We start from the raw sequence: 22,567 nt of genomic DNA, 5'->3' as shown, positions 1-22,567 counted from the left end.
AAACACTTTCAATTTATATTAGTTATTCAGAATTTCTTGCAAAAAAATGTTAGCAGTATGCCAGGTACACTGGTAAACATTAATACAGTCAAAATGTCAACATCACTCTCTTCAAGGAGCTACAGATGTCATCCATAATTTCACCTGCATGTCAGAATTTGTTCATGTTTGAGTGTTATTTTCTTTTGCTTCGCTTTGCCTTACTTAATTATCATCTCCACTATATGTGTGGATCAGCAAAGGAATGGTGTAATTCTTATATTGGAGGGTAATATTTCACTACTTAAGTGACTGCATTTTTCTGAATTAACAGTAGTTCTCATTCAAGACAGAGCAGGTTTACTACAGTTCCTAAAAAGCTCGCAGCTCCCTCTGTGGCAAAAAATTACGTTGGTGAAATGGTTTGACAGAACCTCTGAATGATTAATTGGTGCAGGGGGCATTAGGACTCAAGACAGGCCTCACAGACTCAATATAATCACCATCACCAAATTCCATGGAAATTTTGGATGTGTAGAAGAATTAATACCAATTCTCCTTGAATATTTGCCCCTCCTTTTCCTTTTCTTCATTAATAATAACCTTTTGTCTTGGTATTTTGCTGTGTTCTGTAATGAAATTATCTGTAATTTTCACAAAAGTTTAATGAACATTTGCAACAATCTGGTAGTTCAAATTGTCTGTAATTATTCTAATTTATGATGTAATTTATAAGCAATGACTCATTCAAGATGTTTTTCTTTTGTCACAAACTGGAAATGAAAACAGAAAAAAAGTGCCCATCAGAAACACTGGAGTTCAGCATCTGTTTAACCTGAAATAGCAATTCTGATATCTAATCCTGGGAATTCAAGAAGATTATTATTGATGAGATATAAATGTCTTAAAGTGGTCAGCACTCCTAAGCAATTCATCCCTGGGTAATTTCTGGACACATATCCTGCCAGTTCTCAAGAAGAGATCAGATAGGCACAGTATTCAAATTTCTATCTAGCATACAGTTGCTAGAAATTAAAAAGACAGCCAGTGGCATATTTTTTGAATGATTGCAAATATCAGCATATAATCCATATGCCAGTACATAATTGAGTAGAGATGCTTTTGACTTTCAATTTTTTTATTTTTGACACTGACTCTAGTATGGACATGGACAAAAAGTTGTGTCTGACATTTGTAACTTAAAGTTCTCAGTGTAGTAACTATTTTTTTTATTTAGTGTTTTCAGTGTTGTCTGTTCCCTGTTGAAGAGACAGTTTTCACCTGCGCCTATACGGATTCATATAAATCATGCCATGTCAGCCCAATAAAAGAGTAATGCTGTTTAATCCATCTTATTGAATTTTTTTTCTGGAAAGTCAGCTTGAGCTGACAAAAATGAATATTTGCATGAAATGAGCTGTAGGATTATTGATTTTAGAGGATAACATAATCTTTTTCAAATGCTATGTTATTTTGGACTGCAATCTACTATCTAGTGGCTTTAGGAAACCAGTCCCTGGTAAAAACCTTTTATAGACTTCAGCATTTACCCAATGAGAGATCTTTACTGAGCAAAGGCATGGTTGAATTTATGAAGTTTCCTAATAATAATAGCAACATGATGTTAACAAGATTCATCACATATTTTTTTGACTTCATACAAAAAGTTTGGTGGATTTGGAAATTTAGGAGGCAGCTATAGGTTACTAGACCCAGGCCACATCTTGCTGATTACCATTTTATTCTCTCCCCTTCAAGTCTATTACTTTTAGATTATATTTTCTTACAATATTCCCAAGGATTTTGGTCCCGGTGAAACAGTAAATTTTCTCAGATTTCTGTAGGAAGCTTAGAAATGATAACTCACTTAGATTTAATGTTTGCGTTGCATTAACACTTAATGAAGAGCCAACTCCCTGCCATGTGAATATATGAACAAGTAAGAAGTCAGTACTTACTGAAAGTCTTTGTGAAACCTGATGCATGTGTTGCATGTTAAGCATCACCAGATTTTAAAATTTGATATTTCACGAAGTTGTGTGAATGTTGCTGTTATTTTAAGCTTGGATTTCATGCATTTAGATGGTAATAAGCATTTGTTTCCAGCCCTGCAATTTTTCAGTCTGTCAGTATGCTCAATAAAATGTAAATGGAAGGATCAAAACAGTTGCTTTCAAGATGCTGTTGCTCATGATGCTTTAGCATGCTAGGCAGGGCATATGTGATATGGCATATTATATGCCCTGTAGTTGTAAAATTTGTATAAATTTTGAGCTGTCAATACAGAAATAATTCATCAACTCCATAACCAGAGGAATAGCTTTCCTGGTAGTGCTCCTGGCTATTAAGGCTTGGTGTTTCAACTGTGCTGACTGAAGATGGAATTAGTAAACAGAAAAATGATACTGTTTTTCAGAAAAATGTTCTTGTTTGTGTTTCAGGCTGAGCTGTGTGAACCATGCAGAAGATCTAGCCTCCAAACTACTCCAGTGTTTCCCAAAGAACAGATTGTCAGCACAGGCAGCTCTGAGCCATGAGTACTTCAGTGATCTGCCCCCACGGCTATGGGAGTTAACTGACAGTGAGTATAACCACCTCCAAATCGATTAAAAACAACGATTCTGGTTCAGACAGATGAACGTGTGTATGCCAACCCTCACATGCAGACAGCTTCATGGACACACACAGCCACACACACAATTGTGTAGATTCAAATTACATAGCTTGACGCAGGACAAAATAGATTCAGGTTTGTTTTTTTTTTTTTTTGCTATCTCTGCTCTGCAGTCTGCAGCCTGCTATCTTTGTATTTGATTATGTGTGGAGCCAATAGAACTCTTTGAATTGTCATAAAGCAAAAGGAGAAATGCAATTTACATATTTAGTGCTTTTCACTTTATACAGTACTTCTTAACTAGATGCAGCACACGGGATAAAAATCCAGCTGTGTTTGGTTCACAGAATCTCTGTGTTGTAACAGTAACCTTTAAGAAAGGACTCAGCATTCAGAAGTCTGAGAAACACAAAGTAAACAATCAGTTAACTTGCTGAATTAGACTGTGTACGAAGAGGATGACAGATGATGTTCTTAACTAAGAATGCTTTCACTATTTACATACATCCTTTTGCTTCTTTTATTAAACAGAATGCATTCCAGTTGACTTGGCAGAAATGTTCCTATCATCGTGTATACTGTCAATTATCTTTTTAGTAATTTTAAATCATTTATATCATATGTCTGCATGTTGTTTTTCAGTGTTAAAACCACAATATTTATTCGGGAAAAAGGTAGTATAATGAATGATATTTTTTATTCAGAGAAGGTTCTGTTATTAAAAAAAGGTTTCACAAATGAATAACGGTCAGCATTTTGCTTTAACTCAGTATGGTGAAGAGATGCATGCTTGCATTACAGCACTGTATGTTCTTTTCTGTTTTCAAACATGCAAAAGATCTGAACCCGGTACCTCAAGGCAGAAAATTCAGAGATGCAGCAATGGAACAATGCGTGTGTAACTACAGCTGATTTAAAAGTTTGCTTCTAAAAACTAAGCTCTCTTTCTGAATATTCATCCACAATAGAATATGTTTACGGCAGTGTTGGTACAAAAACTTTTGTCTTCCTAAAGTTTATCTTTTCCATCCTTAACAACTGTAGTAGTCATACTTTGAGATGGTTCTGTGGCTTCGCTGTCCAAGTACCCTACTCCCAGCTCTGCACTAAAGAGTACTCTCCCATTTGTGGAATATGAACATTAAAATCAAAATAGCACCAATAATTTCTGTCCATCACTGTCATAGACTGTGTTCTTGCTCTGCAAAAAGATCCCCAGTTTCCTCCTCTGCCATGGTGACCAACTACTCAGTTTGCTGACTGTGGTACTTGATAAGGAGAAAATTTAAAGGTTCAGTGTAAATTAATGCTGCTGTTCTGCCTTTGCAGAAACTGATGCAAAGAGATTCTTTTCTTCAGGACTAATGAAACATCAAGAATGCCAGTTCATTTATCCTATTTCCACTAAATGGAAAACAAAAATCACTCTGCAGTGGTGACATCTCAATCCTTCTGACTGTGTGATTTAGTCTAGCCAGGATTTTGAATTCTGAATTCTGCAGTAGTACTTTTCTGTTAATATGGACTTATTACCCACTTGCCACTTAGTTTATCAGTCAGTGGTTAAATCCAGTTCTATCAGTGAAGTAAATGCCTACACATTATCACTCTGCAGCAGGCTGCCAACAGAGACAGTCTCGTCCTAGTCATTAACAAGCACAATGTATGCAGAACACCAGAGGGGAATTAAAACCACAAAAAATACCTCAGGGTGGTATTTTTAATATGAGAATTTAATTTGTAATTTCACAGATTAAGAATTTTGGCTGCATTAATCCTTTTATCAGCTCACAGCAGGTTATTTGCAGAAGCATAACCATAAGGCGATATTCATTGGCAGAAACACGTCTTTGCATAACGTTAAACATCAGGAGCAGTGAAACCTTTTGAAGGGGGGAGAATAAAGATGAAAAATCATTATATTTTAAAGCAAGGTTCTTCTAAATGCCTCCAGTAAAAATTTGAGTTACAGAAAGACTATTTCTGTGTCTAGTAGATAATCATTATGAAGCATAAATCCAGATGCAAGAAAGGACAATCCCAGTATCAAATACTACAATCATTTCTATTTAGTATGACTTGGATATACTTGTAAACATATTTACAAAACAAAGAGCTTATATACTTTGGAGAGTTGGGAAAATGTTTACTGTGTAGTGAAATTACCAGTTTTTGTGATTCTAGTTCTCTGTGCTAATATTTTACATCAAGAAACACTACTGGATAGTTAATGAAATATAGTTATAAACATATTGAGTCTTTATGTACAAACAAAGTTACTGCTTTCTAATTCGGACACCACTGTGATTTTGCAAGTCTCTGAAGTGAATAGTATTCATCATATTTTGTCCAATTTGGTCCTAATGGTGAATCGCAAATTTGGGGATTTAGTGCTAAAAACCAGGGAAAGACTCATATGTGGGTAGAAAGGCAAATAGAATGGATCAGTCAAATGATTTTCCATCAGAAAATTGTTTCCTTGGAATCACACTATTTCACAAAAGTATGGTGACTCTGCCTACACTGAAAAAGTAAAAATGAAGTGTTTGACTTTCTGTTTGGGTTTTGACCTTTAGTACTGTGTATTTGTATTCTATGTAATACTTTACAGTATAATTTTTTAATGGTGTTTATTTTAAAAATGTGTGCAAAGTTAGTTTATGTGAGAAGGACGATTCTGCTTTTTTTACTTGGTTTAGTTTCAACTCAAGGCATAATTTCATTTGGGTTGGAAGTTCAATTTCCAGATAAGCTCTGTCTAAAAGGTAGCCACTTTCAGTTTTTGCAAATAGTAAATTAAAAATGTAAGAGTAGTGCTGTTCTGCTAAAAAAACCTTGTCTAGGAATACAATGCAATTTATAATGCAGCATAACTTTCATTCATCTCAAAACTGAGCAGTAATCTATGGATTAATCCTTTTTACTAAATATGTCTACTTGTTATTTTCTATATATATATAAAAAAAAGATCAGTCCTCCCACTTTTCTACTTTTATATTTGAGAGCTCATATTCATTTATTTGCATAGAATATCTGCCATGTGTAACAATGTAACATGTGTAACAATTGTGTAACAATGTGTGTTACTGAGGATAGCAGAATAAGAAATGCAAGTTGAGATGTCAAACTACAGTGGGAAGGTCTGTGCATAAAGCAATAGCCAGTTTTTTTAAAGACATATAGATGAAAAAGTAGTTCCAAAAACTTACAGGTATGCCAGCTGTTAGTGCAAAAAAGAAAACTCTTACATCTCTGATTAGTTCTTTAACATTTCCTTATGGAATCATGCAGTGGCAGCTCTCTTGAGGATATTGTTATATGGAGGTTTGTTTTCAGGATATATTTAAAGTCATTGATTTTCCCCATCAGATTGAGGCATCCTAAGTAGAAATGCGTTTTCATATTATCAATGTGTGAGTCCTTAACCATTTGCAGTTTGATTCCTGTGATTATTATCATCATGACTCCTAATAATTGGTTGCCTGGTGTGACATTGAAGTTGTCAAGGTTTTTCTAGCTCATGCAAAAGGGGATTGCTTCACGTAAAAGACTTTTGAGTTGTTGGGATATTTTTAACAAGCCTAGTTGTCTTTAGTAATTCAAAAAAGAAAGTCAAACAAGATAGTTCAGTTCTACTGAATTGAATCTGATATCAAGATTCTGAAGATGTAATATGTGATATCAAATTATTGAAAAACCTTGCTGCATGTTTTACCTTCTTATTTATTTCTAAGTTCTCTCAGCAGAAATTTGAAAGTGGAAGTTATTAATTGTATAGTGGTGTAGAGCACAAATAAACACACAGAGTCTGGAAACAGATATTTTTGAAGATGCATACAGTTAAGAATATTTGCATCACACAACTTCCATCATGATGCATTCAGCTTCTTTCCATTAAGAATTTGTACAGTGCTTACTTGCAGAAATAGTTGGTATATGTAAAAGCTGTATATATCTACTGTGTTGTGTTTGCCATGTATATTAAATAATTATTTTTAAATTACTGCTTTTACTGCAAAAAAAAAATCACAGTTTCTGAACTGAGACTCTTTCTTACAGTGTCTTCTATTTTTACTGTACCGAATGTAAGACTACAGCCAGAGACTGGAGAAAGCATGAGAGCCTTTGGAAAAAACAATAGTTATGGCAAAGGTCTATCAAACAGCAAACATTGAAGAATACCTATGTTCACAACTGATAATGCAGGTAAGGCATGGTTATTGGAAAGGATATATTTGAAAATGCTCTTTAGTTATCTTTAGAGAAACAAAATACAAAACTCGACTGCACATGTCCATGTGCAGGCTGATACTCTGTTTTCACAGTTTTACAGTCCATATGAAGAGTGTAAGTTCTGAGCAGGAATGAGTGCCAGTGACAGGTTGAAAATATTGCAGAAGTTGGCACTAGTATATTAAACAATAGTTTGCCTTTGATTTGGACTGATACTTTTTACTCCCCTGGTAAAATATGCAGAGAGAAAATACCTCTTGCCAGTTGTGTTGTTAAACTTTGGGGCAAGGACAAGAGATTCTATGATTCTGTGATTTAAGGTCCCTCACAACCCTAACCATTCTATGGTTCTCTTATTTAGTAGGTTGGTAGTCTTGATAGCAGAAGGATGTTCTTGATGGGAGAGAGGTGTTGTCATGTAGTGATTATGGTCTATATCACTGGATCAACTAATACTGTTTTGTTTAACCATAGTTATTCAGCAGTGAAATAGTGTGTAATATGACTTCTTGTATTCTAAGAGTAGAACAGAGCTTGGGAAGGCCAGGTGAATAGAGAGGCTATTTACCAAATTACAGCAAGGGAATGGTGGTGTTATATCATGGCATTAATTGTCTTCTGCCCATATGCAGCACCCAGTGTTTGTTCAGTGGGTTTTAGCACTTGGCAGACTCTTCCCGGTTAGCAGTATTCCCTTATATAGCTGCTTTGCTTATTATGCTTCTCTAAATGGTTTCATACCAGAGTGTTTCACAAAATACCTAAAGTGCAGATTCTTTTCATTCAAAAAAACAAGGCCTGCCCTTTCTTCGCTTGTTTGTTTCTAAAGACACAGTTGCTTTTGATGCCTTTTCCTGGTCTTAAAATCAAGAGTCAAACATGGTTAAAAGGGAAAAAGGGATTTTACCTCAGTATTTATTTTAGGATCCTTAGGTGCACTACATCCAGATGGAATGCACCCCAATGCACACTGCAATGCACACCCACAAAAAATCTGGTATAACATTATAGGTGTTACTAATTAGCACATCTATCAAACATTCCCCAATGAGAGGCTCAAGTGAGCCCCCCTCCCCAAGGAACCTTTTCCTGGATGGTTCTATCTTAGTTCACAGAATGTGTTCTGGAGAGGACCTTGGGGTCTGGGGTACACTGATCCCTAGCTACGAAGCTTCTAAGATGTTTAGTCTCCTAGCTTGACAAACAAGTCCAAGAATGTAGGCTAAAAACACTAAGAGTAGAGAAGTTGTAAAAGGGTATAAAAGAAAAGGCAAAAAATCATCATGGCATCACTTTTGCATGTTGAGTCCATTATAACAGTTTGTTACAGAAGTTCTAGGAGCTGAGAGAAATGCACATGCTGCTCATATACCTATTTGAAGATACAATCTCATGTAAATGTAGTTGATATTCATGTGATGTCTATATTTAGCTAAGTCTGCTTTTTTCAATATCAGATATAACGTTTTCTAATGAATTACATTTGGGTTTATTGTTGTGTGCTTATGTATGATTGGGTTTTTTAACCCTGTAATGTTACGGAGTCTTTGCCTGACAGGCAAATTTTGGTGCTGAGAGCCTGCCCCAATTTTTGCACAAGCTCTTCGCCAACAAACCATTTAAGATTCTCTAATGTCAGAAATGAGGCTGCCTCAGAGCAGTCTGTTTACATCTTTATTGACAAGCTAATCCCTACCTTTTCCTGGGGCTGTGTCCCTGCAGACATCTCTTCAACCTTGTCTGTTCTAACGTAACATATCATCCATCTAAAGTATATTTAGAGTGTGCCCACCTGTGCTAAAGACCTTTTGTGTAGAAGCTTATGTACAGAATCTCAATTCTCATGTATAGAACCTCCTTTCTGTTGCTTCCAAACAAATGTAATTTTTCATTTATAAAATACGCAATGGAAGGCTTGTATTTGCAAATGAGCATGTAAAATAGTTGAAAACCATTGGATCATTCTTACTGAATATCTATTTGAGCAGGTACAAATTACTGTTTTAAAATTTTATATGTGAACAGAAAGAGAAAACCCAAATGCACCCTTTACATTCATCACTGTACTGTTGTGGCTGCTCAACCACAGTTTTAATGGATGTTTCCATTTAGTGCATGTTTCATTGTGAAAGGTCTGAAACCGCTTAGCAAATGTTGTGACGTGTACATTATTGATTACAGTTTTCCACTCTGGCTTGGGACTTTGTTCTGTTAGGTGCTAACAGTGCAATAACGTATCAGCTCCCTGCTGTAGTATTTGACTTGTGCCATGAGATGGGGACCAGCAGATAATCCTGGAAAAATATTAGTACCAAACAGAGGTCCTGTCACTTGTACCATGTGGAGAGCTAGCGATTAATGAGATGAAACTAAAATACGTGGGGAAGCAGGAGAACTGTGGACACAGAAAATGGATTTGGGTGAGGAATTATTAGAATGCTTGGAAACCTTTAAAGGGATGAGACTACCAAGCAAGTAGAGGTGTGAGTTAGTGCGGAAAATGAAAGGAGCTGGGAAAACAGACTGCCGTTTTGGTAATGTGAAAAGAAGGTCTGGTGAATGGCAGGTGGCTGTGATTTTAAGCAGTAAAGTAGTGGCTGGCAAGTAGGATGTTCAGTCAGGAAAATGGGTGTGTTATGAGTCAGTTACTCCAGCAGAAGACTAAGAGTTGCAGTCAGCAGGAGAGTACCATTAGGGAAGGGGTATTTATTGCAATATATTCTGTCAAAGTCTCCATTCACAAGGCTCAGTGAAGCTAACAGATGCATGAATAGCAGAAGGAAAGATGGCAATAGCTCTCCAGGGCCATGAAGTTAACAGGTAAACAAGGCAAGTAGAGTTAGAGGGATGGAGGCAAACAGTACAAGATGTGAAGATGTCAACAAGCATAATCAGATAACATCCCAGCTAGTGAGATAAAGGAAAATTAGAAGGGGCAAATATTGCAAGGAAATAAATCTGATTATAAAAAAAAAAAAACAACCATAGCAAACAAATGTTTCTAGCTTGTCTCCTGGACAAGGTTGGTATATATGTGTTTAACTCAGCTTTGTGAGTTGACTTTATGCGTATACAGAGATGGCAGGGAAGTTAGGAAGAGCTGGAATTTTGAGGTATTCCAGTATCTTTCAGGATGCTGTGAAAGAGAAAAATCTGTAGATAGTTGCTTGTTAAATCCTCTGACACATGTGTAAAGGAAAGATTTTATTTTTATATATATTTTTATACATTTATACATTGTAAAGAAATTTATTAGAGAAACTCACAAAGGAACCATCTTCAACCACCTCCAGAATCTGGTGCTGAAGAAAATTCTAGTCTTATGTCTTTTGTCTGGTCCTTCCTTCCTTCCTTCCTTTGGTTCCTAATTTCCCTGTTTTGGGGGTGAAATAGGAAATAAAATTGAGAGACCCAATAAAGATGCTGTGCCAAATGTTTCTGTGATAAGAAATTAACACCTCCTGCTGTTCTCTCACACACTTACCAGATGTTACTGCCCTGATAGTGCACCCACTGAATTAAATCCACTTTTCTTTAGGGTTAGGAAGGCAAAAAGATTAGGGGAGGAATGGTTGAGACATCATCTGCTAACTTTGGAAGCAGCAGTCTCTGGCAGATTGCTGAAGGAGAGAGACTAAAGGCAGTAAATTTGTAATTGGCTCCATCATCATTGATTAGAACCTGTCTTAAGCCCTCAGAAACTGGTGCATCTCTGAGAATTTCTGTTGTCTTTAAAATACTGTAGTGCTTCAGCTGCCTGTCTGCAACTCACAAATCAACTTACCACTTGAAAAAGCAGTAACCTGAGACATATTTCTGAAAACTTATATAATGTCTGTCAGACTTGGATTACTAATAGGGTCTTTGTGGACCACACTGTGTCATTGTCTTGGGCTCCAAGAAGAGACAACATGTTTATTCCAATGCCCATGGGGAAAAACCTGACATTTGGAGTTAGCAAGGTCAATGCCGAGGCTGCTCTCTACTGGAGAAAATTAGCAAATAAGTGGTAATGAGCATCACTGCACACAGAAGAATCTGTCAGCAGTGAATTAGATGGGGCCTTTTGACCATATCTAAGCATCTTTAAAGTTTTGTGATAAAGCAAAACGTTTTTATTTTGTGCTTGATGGTTTTCATTGATATTTTTTTCTCCGTGGGCTGGAAGCATCTCTGTGGAAGTACATGTCTCTACATATCTTGTTCAAGTATACTGTATATACTACAGTCATCCCTCTTTACAGATCCTGTTTTATTGAGACAAGAATGGACCCTAAGAAATTCTAGAGGTCTGTTTTCATTTGGCTTCTGGAATACATGGCTAAAGCCTGTTCCTCTCTGGAAAAGGATGAGTCAAATAGTAATTGAAAAGACAAGGCATTACCTGATACCAGATAGCACGTGATGTTTTCTTGTGGTGATTTATAATCCCCAGTTCCCATTGGTGGACCAGAGACACGAGATGTGTTTCTGGCCTATTGTCTGCTGCCTGGAGCCAGCAGGGACAGCTTCATTCAGGATGGTAACACCATATGCTTTTAAAGTATTTAACCTGTATTACCATAATGAGATCCCCTGGCTTTCTAAATCTCTTTGACAATTCACTGAAGCAAAACAAAAAGTGGTCTTTATTTGTATTGCTTCGCCACATGCGCATGCATCCGAGCAATCCTGAATTTCAATCACAGGATGCTGAATTCTTTCTTCTGTGCCCATTTAAGCCAGCAACTGACACCAGCCCAGCCAATCGCAGGACCGATGGCGTCATTCGGGCCAGCTCAGCTGTGTAAAACAGAATAAAGCTGAAGAGGTGACACTACAATGGCAAAAAATGCTGGTTATTTGATTGCTTCTGATGGGGTGTGTTTTCAGCAGCACAGAATCATTATGTAAAATTTCCTTTTTCTCTTTGCTAGCTAGAGGGGTGACTGTTGTTGCATCTCCATCCAAATAGTTTCATTTTTGTTTGTCATCCTCAGTTTTATATTTATAAATTGTTTAGGAGTGTCTCATCAGCACTGCTGTGTGGGAACATAATTTTTGCCTGCCTTGCCCTAGTCAAGCCACAGGGAAGCTGTAGTCCAGCAGTGTATGTGTCCAGCAGTCAGTATTGAAAAGTCATTTTCATTCACTACTCCCCTGCATTCACTCTGTTCTGGGTATCCCAGTGTTGCTAAAACACTGTGGAAAAACATATACTATGTATCTAAGTCTTCATCTCTGTAGCTTCAGGTGATAAAACTGTAATCATTACAGCGGAGAAAGGGCTGCATAAAAGAGAAATTCTGGACTGACAGACTGCATATCAGCCAGATTTTGTCACTATTGATTTAATCAAAAGCTGAAAGTAGCCAGTAGTGCTTTATATGTGTGAAATCTTGAAATTTAGTGTAAAACCAGATTGGGAGAGAAAAGCAGAGCTATAAAAGCACATCAGTTAGCAGTTTAATTTTTTAATGCTTTTTTTAATAGATGAATTCAGATAGATGTGTATAAACAGTCATTGTGCTCCTGCAGTTGAAAAGATGGAAGCCTAAGCACTGAAGATGGGAGGTTTAAATTTCTCTTGCATCTTTTAGTGCCAGACAGTGTCTATGCATGAATGTTGAGGGTCAGTTTAATTATTTAACTAATACTGGATTTGCATAAATTGGCTTTCCTGAAAAGGCTAATAAGATGCAGTTGTGGTGGGCAGCTGAAAGCAATTTAGGTTTGAGTCCAGTAATGATAGTACTAAACAAAGTTGAAATTGTAACATCAGTTTTGTAAAATGTTAAATTAGTATTAAGCTGTGAAAGATAACTGCAGAATCCAAGATATTTTTTGGCTCTCTGGTACTTTCAGTGCCATTCTTTTCTTATGTTAACAACCTAATGGCTTTATGAGACTCTTCCAGCTGTGCTTTACTTAATATTGAAGAATAAGATCACCACACTGCTGGAATATACCCTAAATATAACACACAAGGGAAAAACTCCAGGCATTGGTCTACATTCTCCTTGTGATATCTGTTATCTTACTTCTATTAATCTGAAATGAAAGTTATAGACTGAATTTTGCCCTCTATTCAACCATAATGAAAATCCCCCCATATTCTCTGGACTCTGCATAGCAGGTGAAATGAACTGAGCAAATAGCTGTCCAGTGCCAGGCTGTCTTTGTATAAACTGCCCATCTTACCTAAGTGACATTTGGGGACTGAGGATGGAGGAGCTGTGCCCTTGGGTCCCCAGGTATGCCCCGGTAAAGGAAACCCACCATCTGGTCAAGGAACTCATAAGGCTTAGAAAATGTTTTTAATGGAAGGCTTAGAAAATAGTTTAATGATGTTTCTGTACTGTAACAGCTCACCATGTCTGTTGTCACATGAAATACAGTCACTTAATTGTGACTGTGTTAAGTAGTAGAATGCATGGTCTCTTGACTTTATTTATTTACAAAGTTGGTAACCTAAGGCACAGAGGAAAGTGAATTGGGAAGGATGGTCTTTCTAAGGAAGCTGAACACCAGTTGTGATGAAATCTTGTCCAACCTGGAGAATGATAGACCAGGACAGCATCTATGCCTGGAAATAAGTATAAGGAAATAAGTAGGCATAATTAGGATTTCTAAAATCATAGGAGTCTCTTTAGGAAAGAAGAAGGAAAGAAAAGAAGCAGAACAGAGAGGGGAAGGTCTTCACATTTTATTGTTAAATACTCCACTTGGTAGGACAAGTATTTCAAACCTCCATTGCTAGGAGATATTGATTTCTTCCCTGTAGTCATATGCTCTATATCATTCTGTGTGAAACTAGTGGCTACATATTTATTGAAATTATTTTTTTTAAACTATTTATTGACATTTTTTCTTTTAAATTGGCAAAATCAGCTGCAGATCTGGCAGAAGGAAAACAAGGCATTACTGCTGTTACGGATAACTTTTGTAGAAGGACAATACCATATTTCCCTGTACCATGGCATAGTATGGAGCCTGTTTTCAGTTCATTTCTAATGCATGATAACTTGCCTACAGTACTGTGAAGATTCATTTTCAAATAATTTTTAGTGTAGAGGTTTGTAATTTTACAGTCATTTATGCTGTAGGAAAGATATTAGTGATATTTGCATGAATGCATGTGCTCAGTTGCAGTGCTGTTTATCTGTCTTTCCAGTTTGTTTGCTCATAAATTTAGGAGACGAAAGATGGAATCCTCTGTGCCAAAGTGTACTATATTGCATTATTAATATTAGGATAGCAAGCAATTCCCACTAGACAGTCTTTGTGGTCTGTTCATGCTTAAGAAGTGTCTAGGCATGAAAGGCCGTTTGAGTTCCAGTGGGCTGAAAGTCTGGGATGACATTTGAATGCGGCGAGGACAACAGTCTAGTTGACAATGACTGGGAGGGAGGCAAAAGCAGGTCTCAACTCTCCCTATTCTCCCATGGACAGTCACCTCTCCTTTAGGATTATTTCCTCACGTGACTCCTCAGTTAGGCTTTGTCTAAGAGGAAAGTGGAACCACTGGAGGGGAGAAACTGAGGTTTCCAGACAAAGCAGAGGCTTCCAGTGCTGACACACAGCCCATAACCCAGAGAGACAGCAAAGCTAATGAGAGGCATTGCCTCTCAGGCACCAATTCGCAGCATTCAGAGTTAACAGAACATTTTACTTTTGGCCAAATTGTAAACAAAAAAATAATTTTAGTAATTCCACATACCAGAATTTTTTCTGTGGAGGACAAGCTTTGTGGTGCCATTTTGGGTCTGTAGCTTACATTGCCTGATTCTCCATGAAATAAACAAACTACACCAACGACTGCAAAATTGGGTCTGAAGGCAACACCCATTAAAGTAAATGTGAACTGAATACTCCTAGTTGTGGGAAGATTCTTGCCTAAAAATGTAGCAATAGTTTACAATTCAGTTAATAAATTACATTAATTTATTCTGCCCCATAATTGGGATGAGGATGGATGGGTTTCCCACATCTTCCTAGTGTTAATTGTTAAGTCTCAGGAGGAAGACTCAAAAACTTCAGGAAAAAATACTGAATTCTCAAATAAAAATATCTAATGTAGAAGAATAGCCCTGGAATAGCATCTTTGGATATTTTAAGAAGTGGAAACAAAATTGGGTATTTCCATAATTTTGTGGTCTTGTTACAAATTATTAATGTTGTTTTGGACCATGTATGTATTTTGAATTAGTAATTACGGGTGATCATTCTCTGCCATTAGTAACCTAGATTTTAATTCTGTAGAGCCACTTCTGTAACTCTCTTTTGATGTTAATATAAAGACTAATTGTGCATTATATTTTCTGGCTTTTTTTGTTGTAACAATACGATCACAGCCTTTTTATTTAAGTTTTCTTTCTGAAATTTTTATTTTACAATTGCTTTTAATACATCTTTTGTTCAGTATGTGTGTTACATGTGTATTAAAATCTAGTTAGTTTATAATCTGAAGGGAAGGAAAATCTACACAATTAAATCTGTCCTTGTGTACTTGAAAGATTCAGCACTAAGTAATCTGTCACATCGTAAAAGGAACAAAATCAAAACAACTGAGTCATTATCATGACTCTGCTTGGTTTCAGCCCATGAAATGACATCTAGACTCTGCAGATACTGTATTTGTTGTTTTATGTATCTGTGAGCAGACATTTGTAAATACGGAGGTGTAAATGTTGCCAGCATTTAAATTAGGTTAAAAGTGCTATTTATGGCTTACATCAACAACAAAAAAATATTCATAATCATCCCTAGGTGAAGATACTCATTTAACGAGCTTACTGCTCCTAATTAATTCTGTAAAGAACACCATTTGGCAGAGCAGAATTATGAGGTTTGCATATTGATGGTGGCAGGGAAAAATATATCTGTTTTCTATTTATATGGTAAAATTAACTTCTGTTCTTTTGAAAATGGCACATCTCAGAGGTATTGCTTTCAAAATGATCTCAGGGTGTAAAGAAAGCAGTAATAACAGCGCCAGGCATTCAGTTCTGTCCTAATTTTCCCACCAGTTTTTCAATGTTTCAGCTGCCTCAGAGACTTAAAGTACTCTCATTAGGTAGCTGCAGAGGCTGCCTGCTTGCCTGCTCCATCACTCTCTCTAGCTGCCTCTCTCACTCCCCCTCTCTTGCTCTCCCTTTTTTTCCCCCCTCCTGCCTTGGGAAGATCATTTGCTGCCGTGATTGGCAGGTTAGAGCATTCGATCAGATGAGTTCCTCTTAGTGCAGGTCAAAAAGGCTGGTTAGCAGGAGCTGTCGAAAAATGCCAGCAGCATTCGAAATGGGAAATGTCATGACTTCGAGGCAGGGGGTGCCACCTGGAACAGAAAGCCCCCAGCTCATTAGCAAGTTACAGGATGCAAGCTTAACTGGAGGGAGCAGAGGAGGAAAGATAATACCCAATAGGGAAAATTATTGTCTAGTGGAATTGATTTCATGTATAATTTGTTTATCACTAGAGGGGACAAATGCTGTCCTCCTGACATGTGCGGAGGAACGTGGACTATGAATGAAGCAATTTAGCATAATCTCCAGGTTGAGCTCTGGATTTAAAGAATGCCAACTTCTTTCTTCCCAACTGTGGAAGTGATCAGGTCATGTTGTATTAATTAAACCTGACATACTCTCAAATGGTTTATCTGGGCAATTTTAGCAATTTAACAGAATGCAGTAGATATGAGTTGCATTCATTATTAACATGGGGCAGTGGTTTGTCTTCTGGATGAAGTGGGGTTGGGGGTTTTCTGCAAGCTGCTGTTGTAAAAAGACGTTCCTGTTGCAAGCTGAATTATAAAAGAGCTCATTTTTAATGCTTAGTCTGACTGCATAAAATCAGAATGCAATTTCAGTTGCATGATATAATTTTATTTCCAAGAAAAACTACATACCCTTAGAAAGTATGGATTTAAAAATAAATAAAGCATTCAGGCTTACTGTATAAAATTTAATCTGAAAGGAAGACTACAGGGTCTGCTGCCTGTCAGGGACTTAAAGAATGCATATATAAAATATCAACATTACAAAATGCTTAGTCTTCTCCAAGATACCCTGTAGTGGTAAAATTGCAGGCAAACTCTTCATCCTAGGCAGTTTAACAAGCCCCTGGCTATTAATATTGCTAACCATTCATTTGCTTCACTGGTCTGTATTTTCATATGAAAGGCATATTGCATATCAGTAGAAATGACTGCATAGATTTTCCCCCCCCACACAGGTTTTTTCAGAAATGTTAAGAAAATAAGGTGGGATCATGGTACCTGCCAGACTCATGGCATCTTTGTGCAGCTTTGTGTCTAGCTCTGCTCCTCCTGAAGACAATGGGAGAATTCCATAGACTGCAATGGGAGTAGGGCTGGCTCCCTTATCAAAACTGATGTAGACACAACAATACCATGTCAGGCTGAGAAAATGAGACTTAAAAGCTGAAAGGATTCCTGAAGAACTATTTTGCAAACTGTATCTCTTCTTGTTAAGGAATTTTGTCTTTTATATGTTAAACTTGTACTTCTCTCAGAAGTTTGAAGCTCATGCTTAAGCAGTCTCTTGGTTGGATGCTGAGGAATGTTCCCTTACTGTTCAGAGTCTTGATGATTTTTTTCAGCTTTCATTTTCTTCCATCCATCAAAGTTTTTAAGTTGGTAATGGAGTAGCTAGCATTTGCTTTATTGAGTAACCACAGGCTGTTGGTTTTCCCTTTCTCCACCAAATGCGAATCAGTCAGATTTTTAAAAGGACTTTCTTAATCAAAATACTTGTACAGAGCCTTACAGATGAGTGTTTTCTGTTTTGTATTTAATGTAAAAAGCTCAGCATTAACAGTCTGCTAGTTTGCAAAAAAGAAAAGTTACTAAAAAAGGGCATTCTTTACCTTCCAGATACCTTTTTAGTGTAAAGTTCTTTCAGATAGGCACCATGAACACTGGCTGCTGTAGTCTGCACTAATGAACACACAGGCTCAGTCCTTTGCAAAGCTGAATAAAGAGAGAAAAATATCAGAATAAAATGTCCTCTGTGCAGATCCTGTGGTAGAATTTTTCCCACCCTGGGTAGCTCTGCAGATGCCCAACTAGTATTTATGTATTAAGTATTTAAGTAAAAAACTGGAAACCAATTTGAAAAGTTCAGAAAGTATTCATTACTTAATGTCTGCTCTGGTACTTTGTTAGGGGAAGTGATATGCATTTAAATTATTTGTATGGAGTTTGAAAATTAGGCTTCTGCTGGGAAAAGAGAGTAAACCGAGAGATCTCCAGGTCTCTTAGCTCCATGGAGTAAAGACAAGGATCAGTCAGCACTGGAAAGACGTGCTAGATTTTAGCTCTGAGGTATATTTGAGGGACCTGTGGTAGCTGTAGTGTCTGTCTGCATCTGGCAACAGCTGCTTGGACATAAGCAGAAGGATATTTTGGCTAGAAAATCTGGCAGGTACAGATAAGCTCTTTTCTAGGACTGTGTGTGACACGGATTAGTGACCTTTGTATGTCCTAGGTTCATGACCAAAGAAGTTATCACTCAGAATTAGAAAAAATAGTTAAATAACTAATATTTCCCACATATCTACATTTTCTGGCAAGAAAAAGAAGTGTAGTCTGAAACAGAAGAAAGAATTTAACCGTTACTCCCCATTTTTTAGCCAACTTCTGTTTTTTCAAAACTGACACAAGTATTTTCTTACCTCCTAGGAACTTGATAATTCAAATGAAGAATAGTAGCCAGGAAGGAATTAGTAGTAAATTCCTTACTGCCCCTCAAAACTTACTATTCCTGCAGTTGTTTGTCATTCACTCAAACCCTGACTTCTCTATTCTAAATAAATACTGGTTTGTTCCTTGACTCTCTAGGGAAGATCAGGCAGAAGCAATGAGTGGGAAAATCACATATTCATCATCTGATTTTTATATCTTTTCTCCCCCAAATTTCTGAGAAATCATTGGAATTTGCTAGTGTCTATTCTGTGATATTACCAATCTCTGTGAATTCCTTTTCAGGAGAGAAGAAGCTCTAACACATGGCCCATATTCCATCAGTGGCTCCTTTTATCATTACTTGTGTGTAAAAACACTTTCTGTATGAATTGCCTTTGTCTTTTTAGAAGGTGGATATGTAGAGTGTTGGAAAAATCCAGGGAGCCGTGAGGTCATCTAAATAACTCTATGTAATGTGAGCAACTGTTGATGAAATGTGGTTCAATCAGTAACATTTCAACTTTTGCTTTATGTATTATATTTCAAATTAAATAGAGCAGTATAAAACAATCTGTAAATTGAACCTAGGATTGGGCCATACCGTTTTTTTAATGTATGTGTGTAGTTCTTGACTTTGATATCATTCACTTTTTAAACTTTTTCGTCTGTGTTGTTAACTTGGGCTGCAGTAAAAGGATATTTCTCTCAAAATTCTTTTCTAAGGCTTTGCCTCAACACCATTTTGGGTGTTTTTACTAAGTCTTCCCCCTACATTAAACACCCCACAAATTATTTACATATATTACTAAACCTTTAAGGAGGTACATTTAGATAGATTGAGCATATTGAAGATTTCTTGACCTGACCCTGTCAAAATCCTTGAGCAGGAACTTTGTGCATAAGTCTTGATTTTGGTTTCCTTAGTAGCTGGAGCATTGCTTTTTGATCATTAACCCTTGCTGGTTTTCCTCAAAGAACATAAAAGCTGAGATTTTCAGAATTTTCAAGTCCTGTACTTGCTCTCTTGTATAGGGTGTCCTCTCCCAAAATCATCTCCAAACCTCACAATTTGCTGGGAAACTACTGTACCAGCTTGTGTGGTACCAAAAGTAGGAGAATTGCCAGTGAGTCAGAGCACTGCTCATGTCACCAGATGGCAGGACAGTCTTCCCTTCTTCATCCAGACTCCTAAATGCCGGGCAGAGAAACTGTAGCACACCTGGGGATTTAGAAAAATGTTTGAAATGTGCCTCAATGGAGCAGAGTGATTTAGAAACCTAATTCTCTTTCCATGAGTTCCTGTGGAAGGAAGTAAACACAATGCAGTCTGAACACATGGGTCCTTACAGGACCATTAGAGGTAGAAAAAAGGGCTTCAGGATCTGGCCTGGAGGAAGCAACACTGCTTGAGAGCAGCTAGAAAACTGTGGGCAAAAAAGCAGGAGCTCTGCCAGGTGAGATCTGCAAAGCTTCTTATCTATGTGGTGTTTCTCAGCTATTTTATTTGCATGGAAACAAGCACAGTTTCTTGGTAACAAACATCACCGTTTTCAGCTCATGTCTATTGAGAGATGCTCTGTTTTAAATTTCTGTTGTTAATCCACTGTGTGTTGTGATCACAATAACGAACAGAAGTTAAACAAACATCCCCCACCCCCGAACCTCCTCCCCTAAGAAAACAAAATCCCAGATCATGATGATAAAACAGATCATTAAGAGTTTCAGCAACAGCCTGTCAGCTTGGGTCTTAGTGTGGTTTTGCCTGCCATTAAAAACCATAGTGGTCCACAAATTCCATATAGTCTAGAAATAAAGGGAGGCAAAAAGGATTTTAGAAACATTTTACCCACCTTACTCTTCAACATTAAGATTCTTTTTTCAGAACAGTGTTTGTACTCTAGTGTTTGAATGAAAAAAAATGCAGTTTTTTAATTCTTAAATATTTTACAAGTTTAAAGCAAATGGAGTATATTTATAGATGAACGCTACTAAAAAGTGAAAACAGGATCTTTAATATGTGAACATAAGCAAAATGAGTTGTTACATGACCTTGTCTGAAGTTTTGCCCTCTCTCTTCCTTATCTCTTTCTTTGTTTATTGACTTTGTTACATTATGCCTGAAACATGGAATATAAATTCTGTAGTTGACAAATCCTACTCACCTTGTTCATGGAAGGCCGTATCACATTTTTTGTCTCTGGAAAAATGCTGCATAAGAATAAGGAAGTGCTGTGTCTGGCCCTTTTGGCACAGTTGCTAAATTTGCAGTGTTAACACACTGCCCCCAGCACACACATGCACACACATGGCCCTGTCATGCGTTCTTTGCAAAGGCCAGTGATTTCTTTGCTCCTGGTGCACATCCAAATGGAAAGGAGGTTGGAATGCGAAGACATTTAGCTTTGTTTTCTCTTGCTTTTGTATATGCACTATGTACATTTATGATGGAAAGGTGTCTAGTAGGTCCCAAACTTTCTGAAAGGCAGGACAATTTCAACAGGTGCAAAGCCTATAAGTAAACAGAGAGTGCTGTCAACCCTTCCTTCCTTTAAACTAAACCAGAAAGCAGATAAGGGAAGACTTGAGATCATATGTTGCCTTTTAAGGTAAATAATCCATGTCAGATTCCCAAAGCTTCCCATCTCAACAATGATAAACGTGAGCTGGATCCATCATACCTTATCCCTGTGAGAATCCCACTGCATGCAGTGGGACATGGTATATGTTTGTGTTGTGGGGAGGAGGGAGGAATAGTGTGTAAAGTGCTTTACATCTGCGTAACTTGAAGATTTTAGGTTGTTCAAGTACACATACTCTGGTGCTAATAGAAACAGAGATCACTTATCACCATATCTAAGGAATTAGAAATGTATATTCATGACTCCCTGTTACCCAGATAGGATGTCCATCATTCCGCATTAATGACATAGCTCTATTCTACTCATTTCATTTCTCTTTATGTTTTACCCAGCTGAATAGCTCAGTGCTGCCATGGGGTCCTGTATCGTATGGCAGACTTTGCCTTTTGAACTGCCCACATCACAGTTTTCTGCAGCTCCCTATCTCCACCGTCATTCCCTTTCTTTACTCTAAATGTTTCCAAGGAAGAAGAAAAGAAAGAAAGAAAAGATTAAATAAAAAAAAAAGGCGGGGGGTTGGGGGGAAGGAGGGGAGAAAGAGGCTGCTGTGGAAAAATAAAAGTTTAAAAGAAAACCAGAATGAATGCTTCACTTGTTGGCTTTTAGCACAATTACCATACCTTAGGAAATATGCAGGGAATAGTTAATTATGACTAAATGAGCTCCTTTTAGAGTTCATGGCAGGCCCCAGCATCCAACTGTCAGTGTTGTGAAAGATTGAATTAAAAGGCTGGTCCCCCTTGTCAGCCGATAGGATGGTCTGCTGGGGGAAAATAGACAGTGAAAAGATAGCTGGGTTAGAGTAGCCTCAGCAAGAGAAACACGTATAGCATTTGCATACTTCTCCTGCAAAGGGGGTTTAATCCAAATAAAGGAGGAGATTTCGGTATTGTCAGCCAAAGCTTTGTTCAGTGTGAAGAGCAGAAGGAAATCTGATGAAGGGGCCTTTCTGAAGCCCTTGCACACAGACTGGAGGTTGTTCTAGTAAAGTTATGTACTTTGGGATTGTTTACACACTGTTGTCTGTTTGAAGATCTCCTAAACTGAAAAACTCAAAGTATTCCTCTTTGCTAACACAAAAGCGAGGAATTTGTGTGGTAAAAATTATTTACACTGCAGACCTGAACAAGTTCTTTTCATTATCTTCACAAAATACACTAAAGTTCCGTTTTTGGTGTAGACAAAGTTCCCCAATACTTCTTGGCCAAACTCATATATCACAAAAAGTTTTCAGACTAGGAGAAAAAGGGGAGAATTATGTTCTCAAAATGCAGAGAGCACAAAAATCAGATACTCTTCAGGTTTGAGGCAGACAAAATCTTGCTGCCTCCTCCAGCACAGTTCTTTTTTAAACAAGTAGACAGTTTCACACCAACTAAAAACAAGTGTTTTGAAATTTAGTTGGGGTAAAGTGTTGTATTT

General features: G+C 37.3%; 1 protein-coding gene across 6 annotated transcripts in view; it reads left to right on the top strand.

Moving 5' to 3' along the window:
• The window catches only part of CDK14 (cyclin dependent kinase 14), a 320,374-nt gene that overhangs the window by 249,511 nt on the left and 48,296 nt on the right, over positions 1-22,567 (top strand). For all 6 annotated transcript variants that reach the window (XM_032112533.1, XM_032112560.1, XM_032112568.1 and 3 more), the window contains 2 exons: positions 2,421-2,560; positions 6,653-6,799. In XM_032112533.1, coding sequence (XP_031968424.1) covers positions 2,421-2,560; positions 6,653-6,768 — 256 coding nt within the window. In that variant the 3' untranslated portion in view covers positions 6,769-6,799. The remainder of the gene's footprint in view (positions 1-2,420; positions 2,561-6,652; positions 6,800-22,567) is intronic.

This window comes from Corvus moneduloides, chromosome 1 (genome assembly GCF_009650955.1).
Source record: "Corvus moneduloides isolate bCorMon1 chromosome 1, bCorMon1.pri, whole genome shotgun sequence".
Taxonomy (NCBI): Eukaryota; Metazoa; Chordata; class Aves; order Passeriformes; family Corvidae; genus Corvus; species Corvus moneduloides.
The sequence above is the reverse complement of the archived record's forward strand: the minus strand, read 5'-3'. Positions and strand labels throughout refer to the sequence as shown.